At 40.4% G+C, this 9592-nt stretch overlaps 1 protein-coding gene across 1 annotated transcript; it reads right to left on the bottom strand.

The window, feature by feature from the left end:
* Positions 1 to 3856: 3856 nt before the first annotated feature.
* LOC119647071 (signal-induced proliferation-associated 1-like protein 2) lies at positions 3857 to 9592 on the bottom strand. The gene is made up of 3 exons (XM_038047829.1): positions 9463 to 9592; positions 7922 to 9391; positions 3857 to 6213 (listed from the first exon to the last, which is right to left on the bottom strand). The coding sequence occupies exons 2-3, from the start codon at positions 9252 to 9254 to the stop codon at positions 3998 to 4000; spliced, it is 3549 nt and encodes a 1182-aa protein (XP_037903757.1). The 5' UTR covers positions 9255 to 9391; positions 9463 to 9592; the 3' UTR covers positions 3857 to 3997.

The following is a 9592-nucleotide window of genomic DNA, read 5'->3' as shown; positions in this document are numbered from 1 at the left end:
TGCGTTTACATCTGACACTTCTCTCAATATATTTATGTCATGGATAAGTGTATGACAGACGTTACGAACGGCTGCATCACTTTAAATGAAATTTGGTGGACATATAGGAACTATGAAATTCCACGCATAGAGTGGGTGGAATAAGTTTATATGAAGTTGAAAGGTAGCTTCCCACATATGCAACTGGACTGAACTAAGAATCACTAGTGCCTGGTACAAGAAGGCGAGGCATCAATCTAGCTAAGGCCGCCATAGTACCATTTAGCATACAAGACAGAGTTACACAAACCTAAACCGCTAATCTGATTTTTTTAAGTAAACTTCATCTATTTTGTGCTACTGCGTCAACCAATTTCATTACGTACTCCACCATTTCTTGATAGCATTGATCCGAGATAGTTAAATCACTCAGTTGTGGGCAGGTCACCGCCATTGGAAGTGATGTTGCCTGTTTCATGGGGATAGGTCATCAAAAATTCTGTTTTATTCAGATTGAGTCGTGGACGTGTTGCATGAGGCGGTCATTCCATTTTTTAACATAGATTTCCCATGTGACAGTGTCCATAACAAAAACAAAGAGGAGTGGTAAGAGGGTGCTTCCTTGATAAACTTAGCTAGAGACTCGAAGCGGTTTTGATACGCCCGCCACACTTCGTCCTTTACTTTTCGGATCGTGGTAGAGCAATTAAACCCAGCGCATGAGTTACTACTTGTTGCCGCAGGACATACCAGATTTGCGTGTTTGGCACGGGGTCAAACACCTTGTTTAGAAATGCAATGTAAAGATGGCGATGCCTCTGACAATGTTTCGCCATGAGTAACTGACAAACTCGGCTTGATTCGCGGTTATTTGAATGATGTAGCGAGTTCGGTTGTCAAGAATGCTTTCAAAAATCTTTATGGTATGGGCAGCAACCGGATCGGACAGTAATTTAAAGACCGCTAGACTACTTTATTTATAGTTAGTTATGTAAATAGTTCTTTAAAATAATACATACCCAGCTTCCGATTCCTCGATTTGTGTTATTATTCTAAAAATGGAGGGGTGAAACCACGACTTATGTGGGTTTGGGAGTGGATTTTGAGACATGAAAAAGTCGTTGCCAATTAATGCCTGAGCTCAGTATTAATGATCCTGCACTGTTTTGGATTTTTTTTAGGGATAAAACCTACCGATTTGGAATGCTTGCTTTTAAAGCTAACCCCTTGCAAACTGGCGATATTAAAATTTAGCAATAGATAATCTACCTCTGGCACATCAGGGTAGTCCTAACTACTGAAACGACGCTAAAGAAGTACGGGCAGAGTATAAAGAATATTTTGCAAGCAGCTTCTTGGCCATACGGCCGGATCTTGTAAAAGTGATTCATCAAGTTATGAATTTCGCTTTGCATTTTTTCTGAGCGTCGTTCTAAATTCTTTCGTCATTTCCTTCAAGGCATCTTCTTGAGTTTATTTTTATAATTGTTGCTTGTTATATCTGATAATTCTGATTTATCGTGATACACGTTCGATTTCGGCTGTAAACTACTCTTTTTTCTCACCCATATTCAAACGACACTTATTTCACTATCCTGAAAAGTAGCCAAACAATCAACTGTCGCGAAAAGTGTGACACTTTTGAATTTGCAACTAATCGGTGTTTACGTTTGCTGGTATAGAAGTGTCGACACAAATAGCTAGCGGTTGAAAGCAATATGTCTGACATAAATTCTTCACCGTTTACATTAGTCGCGATTTCTGTCCGACATAAGTGTCATATGTAAATGCTCCTTTATATCGTCGAGGAACGTATTTTAATCTTACCGCTGCATTGATTATTTGTAACAATTTGCTTAGACCCTTTTCTAGCAATTCTTTTAGTATTTTTCCTGCAGCCATGAGTTTTATTGGGAGGCATATTTAGTTTTACACGCCGTATTGGGTAATTGTCACCTTTTCGGGTTGGGGTTAGGCTTGTATTTAGAGACTGGAAGGTATTTTCCAGATGCTCTGCGAAAAGATCTGCCTCATCCTTTGCAGAATGATCGCAGTTCCCTATTTTCTGTGGTGAGATTTGCGGTCTGGGTTTTGTTAGATCTTCCGCAACCTTCCATTTAGCCCTGTGTCTTGTTGTGATGTATCTGTTGAAGGACTCGTTCTAATATTTATTAAGTAAGGGCCTTAGTTGGTTTGACAGGAAGTTCCAAAATTCTTCCTTTCCGTTGTGCGGTGCTGTGCTTTACGTTTCTCTTGAATTAGTTCAGTGTAGGACTGTCAGTATATTTCTTATTTAATCCATAATGCCAACCAACCAACAACATCAAACCGCACTGGTCAAACGGGAAGAATAAAGATAGGAGACTACAGCTTTAAGACCGTTGATAATTTCTCCTATCTAGGATCGAAAATCACAATCGGTAACAGCTATGATGATGAAAACCGCACGGTTGTTGGCAGCCAACAGAGCCTATTTCACCAGCCAACTGTTCCGCACGAAACGTCTCACCATAGGGTCAAAGCTTTTACTATACAAGACAATGATCTTGCCAGTCCTCATTTATTCCTCGGAGACTTTTGTTCTTAGCAAGAAGAATTGCGGACTCTTGGCTGCATTCGAGAGAAGAATCCTTCGAAGAATTTTTGGCCCCCTACATGAGGATGGACGATTCCGTAGCTTACATAACGACGAAATCTATGAGCGATACCATGACCGTCAGGTTGTTGATAAAATGCGGCTCAATAGGTTACGGTGGACGGGTCACTTAATCCGTATGGATGAGAATGATCCAGCCCGGAAAGTCTATAAAGGTAATATCTATTGAAGAAAAAGAAGACGAGGCAGACCCTGCCTGAGATGGACCGATGACGTAGGTCAGGACGCCAGACAACTTTTAGGGATATCGAATTGATGGACCTCAGCGCAAAACCGGGATGTCTGGAGTTCCTTATTAAGGCAGACCTAGACCGGATACCGGTTGTTGCGCCGTTGATGATTATGATGATGATAAGCGCTATGTTCACCACATTGCCTCCAACAGTGTACGGTATTGTACCGTTACGGTCTTGCATGAAGTGCTTTAACACACTGCAAGGCCCTGATCCAATCGAATTGTTGCGTCAACGATTATTATTATTATACTCTACGCGCTGATGCGGACGTGATGATATGACTCCCAATTTTAATGCGAGCGTAATTTCTCTTATGGCGTTTGGTAATGAGGACCGCTTCCGTTTCTTTCCTCTGCAGGTGCCAGTTCATAGCTCTCTAGCCGCACCTTGAAAACATTGATTTCTTCTCCTGAATACATCCAGCATCTAAGAGATGCTTTGCGATCACCACCAATGTTACGTCTGCGGCGTAACCCATAATATGCCCTCCTCCGGAACTGGAAGATTGAACACATCAGTGTATATGATGCCTCACAGTAGAGACTGACACTTAGCTAACTCGGCCTTCGCACCGCCGGTGGCGAGAGTGAAAGGGAGATCTACTCGCACTACTTGACAACTAACTTCAGATGGAAAAGTTTCACCATCAGCACTAAATCAAGAAACAAAGCTTTTGGGATACGCCTAAACATTGCATGGGGTTGCATGGGACACTGGGCTATAGCGGGCTATACTCCCGGACTGAACATATCCTATAATTTGATCAGTCGAAGTTGCAGAGAAGAGGGAAACGCCCTGTGGTCATGGAGTGGGAAACGATGAGAATATTTTTCGTTTATAATTTTAAAATACCTGAAAGTTAATTTTCGCTCTGCGAAAAACAATCAGAAAAGGATGTTTCTTTCCAATTTTAGTTTTCAGCTCTGCTCCTCGAATTATATAGTATTGAAAATAATGTATATTTCGCAATGGAAAGACCAACATATTTCAATTCTTCGTCATTTATTATTACTGTTACATGACCATCGTACAAGTATGTCTTAAAACTACAAAAGTTCATATCAAATTATTTTAGAAACTATGAAACCATAGATGAAGATATTATAACTGTCCTTAAAGACTAAAACTACTCTGTGGTCCGTTGAATAGTTTGAGAGTACAAATCAGTGAAGACTCTCAGTTGTCGCTTGACAGCCTGACTTTCGCCGTGCAAACGCCGATTCTCCTCGGTCAAGCGAAGAACCGCTTGTTCTAGATCCTGTCTTTGTTGTGCTTCGCGAAGCATTCGATCCTCCACTTCTGTTAATTGCGTTTGAAATTCAGGGATTGGTGCAAGTAATTCTTCTGAACTTTGTGAAGAAGTGGAACTGTATGGATGTTCGCTCGAAGAATAGACGGCTTGGAATACTTGATCTGGATATCCAAAATGGATAGGTACATAATCGTCAATTTGGTCTTGTCCATTTTCCAGGCCAATAGCATGGGATGTAGATTTAGCTTTCACGCTGTCACATCTATTTGAACTAGGTGTTAAGAGTTGAGGTGGCGCTTCCTTTCCTAGATTGATGCCGATGCGAGAACGAGATGTGTTTCTGTATAAGAGATCTTCAGCAGGATGATTTACTCTTAATTGAACATTCATTTTCGGAGTATACTCTACACTATGACTGTTATTGGTGACGTTATTGGTTGGTGCATGATTAGTCCTCGGGAGTGGGTTTCTAGGAAACTTTCCTACATGGTTAGTGTAACCTTTTCTAAGAAATTGATTGTCAGCCTTGTGCTGAGTGACTCCCGGCTGAAGGTCCAATCCCATCGGTGGCAGCATGGCTTTGTTTTGATCACCGTTTTGACTTAATGAGGCAGATGAATCAGATCCAATTCCAATGTCTAAAGATGCTATGGATCCTCGGAATCGTGGTAAATTGTTTCCCGATTTTGGAATGATTCTGTCATTGATTGGCTTCAGATTAGCATAGGCAGAATGAATGGAATTTTCGTCGCTTATTGACAAACTAAACCTTTTTGACATGTCTCGCGTCTGTCCGACAGATTTATGAATTTGGTTCCGTTGAGTCTTTGCGACCAAGTACTCAACGTTGGATAAACGGTAGACAGATTGATTTTGCTTGTTAATTGGCAGGCGTTGCTTGGTTGAGTCTTTTACGGACATTGCTAACTGCGGAAGTGATTGGGTTCCAAGTCGTTTTGGGTGGGCTCCACTGCATACATGATACGGTTGCTGTAAATGATGGTCTGGATGGGAGTTCTGCTCACTGGCATCTAATGAATGATCTGATGATGAGAGCGTTGCATGCTGCACATGAGATAATCTTTGTATATCTTCAGTGTATATGAAAGATGATAATTTTTGGACTGAATTGTTTGTCAAATTTCGTGCATATCTACGACGTTGATATGCTTCCAGTTCTTCTTTTAGTACATTTGGAGACGCTCTTGATCTCATCATTGGAACTGCAACCTGTAAATTGCGGATGCTACTATACTCTGCTTCCTCAGCCATGATATTGAATTCACACTTCTCTTTGAAGCATCCATTGCGGGGTACCAATTCTACCAGCGATTCTATTGCAGTGACCCTTACTTTGTCTGAAGATTTCAGCAGATCAATCATTTGTTCAATTGATATAGTAGCCACTATGACATTGCATATTTCAACCAATCGGAATCCCCGTCGTAATCCCGCCTCCCACGCTTGCCCGCATGTATCTACCTTAGTTACTAGTCCATCAGGTTGCACATGGAAACCCAACTGCTTCATTGAATTTCTCGAAAGATAAAACTCCAAAGCGTCACATCCAGGAGTAACGGATCTCAGCCTTTGGACGACCTCCAACTGCTCTTCAGATTTCATGTTCATTGTTATGCATTCACCACGGTGGTGATAGATTCGTAATTCATTCGTACGCGTAGACCACCCAAGAATTCCTTTCGTCGGGGTAACAAAAACAATCTGGCGACTGCATTCTTCAATCAGGACAAATGTATCTGCTGAAATGCCTAATAAGCAATTGATAGCCGTCGAAATTCCTGCATCCTGAACGATAACTTGCCAACAGAATGCCCCTTGCTGTGCTGCATCCGCGGAGAATTTAGCCTTGGCTTTCTCCTTTTTCTTGCTAGTGAAGATAGAGAATTTTGTACCAACATTCAAAGTAGTCGTCGTGGAGAAGTTGTTGACTATATTTTTGAGATATTCCTGACGAGTCTTCATTGAAATCTTTGTAAATTTCTCTGAAGAGTAGACTGCGTTTTTGGCGTTTATAATTTTCATATAAAGAAACTCGACAAACTTTTTGCCTCGAGTGAAGGTGGCTCCAGCTGAAAGAATAGAAAAAATTATGAAAAATATATACAGAAATAAAATAGGGAGTGGTCTACATTTATATATAAAAGAACGGGATAAGAAAAATAAAAAAATTGACTTCTCATTAGAGAGTGCCCATATCTAATCATCGTTTGCAAATGCGAAATATGCAGGGTTAGCATTACTAAAAATGTACTTTACTTACTTTCTACTATCTACGGCTACTCAGAAATAATGGCGACGTAAAAGATCACAGCACCCAAACATGTGTCCGACAAAATCTTTGAAACTTTGGTTAACGCATTAATCTTTACGGCCCTATTCTCAAGCCAGAGCCAAACAGAAATGTTCAGTACCCTCTGGTTCCAAATATACTTAGTGCTTCAATCTCGCAAATTAGGAAGTCCCAAAGCAAAAAAAAAAGTCAGCTGGTCCAAAAAAAACCCATCGACTTCCATACTTTCAGATAGACATCATTGACCAACATAATTTCAAAGAATTTCGTTGGATAGATTTTGGGCTATGATGACAGCCGATTTTCAATATGCAGTTTAGAGCAAAACGCATTTAAAAGCAGAATGCGATTTTTAGCCATAAAACCTTAACTGACCATTAATCGGTTATACCTAATCCATAAACTTTAGGTTTCTTCAAAAAACACATGTACAGCCTTGGTTTCAATTCTTATCCTTTTAGCGAAGTCATTCGAACATCATTCGGAATGATAAATACGCGCTTTATTACGGCGATCGACATAAATCTGGCATGTGACTTATCACATGTTTAACACTATAATTTCCGAACGACCCCGAATATAAAAAAACCCCTTGGCTCATATATTCTACACTATATCTAGATACAATTGATGCAAAAAAAAATTCGATTCCGCGAATCCGACACACGGGATGACCCCTTTAAGGTACATTTTAAAAATATAAAAAATATTTTAACATCGCAAAACTTTGATGGATATTCAAAGAATATATTTCGTTTTTTGGGTCAAGGTTTCATTTCATTTTTCCATGTACAGTATTTCGGGAACTACCTATTCATTTTGTCAGTGCGATATCTGCTGCTCGCAATATAGAAGGGAACAACGGGTCTGCGAAAAAATACACATATGGGCACGCAACGCAAAACGAACCTTTATCCCCCTGGATAAAAAATATCCATTTGAAAAAAGGAAAGATTATATGCCAAGGTGGAAAATTAAGTAGAACACCTGCTCAATTTAGGAAAGTCCTTAAGATATTTACAAGAAATACCAACCTTGCTAAAAATGTGCTTGAACCACCTTTTCAGAATTAGACGGTAGATAGCGTCAACAATCTAGAAAAAAAACGATAAAAGCGTTTTTTTTATCACTATTGGTACTGGTGAAAACTGGGAGAATATTGCAGACTGGAGCATATGGAGTTTCACATATTTCTTGGTTGTATGTGATTGCCTCGTTGCTGTTTTAAATATAATGAACCAGCAAAACCATCCCTCAACCACCGTCACCAAAATCTAATTAAACATCCTCAGGCAAAGGATGTAAAAATAACGACTTCTGTGAAGAGCGAGGAAAAAGGATAAAAGACGAAACCTACTATGTTCATAACATCCTTCACAGACAAGTATTATAAACAAAATTGCCGAAACATAAGAGATATAATCGGCAGCTTGTTAGTGTATATCGTATTCATCCTTTAAAGAATTAAAAATTGAAAAAACTCTTACCAGGTATTGGAGGTCCAAACGCCAGCACATCCTTCGACCGAGACACAGCCACTCTGTAGAAGGTCCCTCCTGATTTCACTACACGAATTATTATAAACACGTGCTGGAATTGACTCCGAATATTCCTTGCAGTAAATGGTTGAGCGCCTGATTCTTGGAACACAATTGTTACGACATCATTTCCAATGTGCTGCTTCCTGAATAACTGCTGAGAAGAGTCCGGCGCAAATGGAAGCATTGTTGAAACATGGAACATTATTTCGCAGTTGTTGTGCGTAGCGTAAAGTGAATGTGTTCCTGTCGAATCCGACTTAGTATCTAATCCACCACTAAACTTATCGAATCCTTTCAGACGCACTTGCCTCCCTATGGTATTCAGGAACTCAATGAACTCGGGCCCAGCTTTTTCGTTGCTGTACATTTCCGCCTCAGATGACTGACCCGATTTACAGTAGAGTATTCCCACTTTGTATTGGTTCGTTGGGCTTTGCTCATCCAGTGTCATCAATTGTTGTTCACATTCAAGCGTATCCACACCCAGGCGAAGGCAATTCAGTTTTATTTCAGGTGCAACGCATTCTAAAACATCTTTGGTAGTAACATGCTTTCCTCGACGATTAGGAATCGAATCCTCCATAATCGAACCTCGCAATGTGAGAATTTCGGAAGTGCGGATAATTAGACGATATTTATGACGGGCAGGAGTATTCCCTTCCTTTTCTTGTAATTCTTCTCTTTTGACTGAAATAGCTACCGGTCCCAGCCGCTCGTCCATTCCAAACCAATTTTGATGGTCTTCGCTGTGGAAATACCGTCGGTAATAATGAGCTCCATGATCCATAACTTCAACGGCTCTAGGACCCTTTTGATAAATACACGAGTCCTTCCATCTATCCTCATTTGGAACGCTTTCTAGGATGGATAAACCGCAAGCCAAACCTGGGATGTGGGTAGTCCCTTCCGGTTCTGTACCTTCCAAACTGCGAATACGCGACGCACTAATCTGCCATTCCTTTTCTCCTCCGATTTCATTGCGAACGTAAGGACAATTTTGAACCAATTCATTAGACCGTCCGTCGCCAAAATCTTTCTCCCAATCGTCAGCATCAGATGTGTCAAAGCAGGGGTCCATTTTTGAAGCTGCAGAAGCCCTACTTGGGGTATTTTGCCTCCGCGTGAGCATAAAAGCTCTGGATGTGGCGGCATTTTTGAGACTTGCTGCGAGACTTTGACAATCGTAATGGGCAAAGGCGCGTCTCCTTTGCCTTTCTGCGAAATCTGGTGGATTCGTTTCAGTACTCATGTTGTTGCGGTTTATAATGTTTGTGGGCATGGTTCGCGGTTGCTCTTAAAAGGACTTTGCGATGGAGATTACGGTCGACACTTTACTAACGAAAAGACAAATTTCCAAACGTTCTGTGATTCAGACTGTACCTCGATTTCGAAAAACCACTCTTAACTTGAGATAATCTGAAAGTGAAATGATCAATGTTATTGATAAAATTAAAATGTTATAGATAAGAAGTTCGAAATAAAATTACCTGGTGTAAATCGGTCTTGATATGTCTGAAGGGAACCCAACTGTATTTTTACACACGAAGTCTGCCTTTCATTCCAAATCTTATAATGAAAAGGATTCGATTTGATGTTGAATTTATACTAAACTGGCAC

This window comes from Hermetia illucens, chromosome 1, assembly GCF_905115235.1.
Source record: "Hermetia illucens chromosome 1, iHerIll2.2.curated.20191125, whole genome shotgun sequence".
Taxonomy (NCBI): Eukaryota; Metazoa; Arthropoda; class Insecta; order Diptera; family Stratiomyidae; genus Hermetia; species Hermetia illucens.
The sequence above is the reverse complement of the archived record's forward strand: the minus strand, read 5'-3'. Positions and strand labels throughout refer to the sequence as shown.

Coding starts and splice junctions, on each gene's coding strand:
- LOC119647071 (XM_038047829.1), bottom strand. CDS start 9,254: ATGCCCACAAACATTATAAACCGCAACAACATGAGTACTGAAACGAAT. Junction 6,214..7,921: donor GTTTGGACCTCCAATACCTG/GTAAGAGTTTTT, acceptor CTATTCTTTCAG/CTGGAGCCACCTTCACTCGA.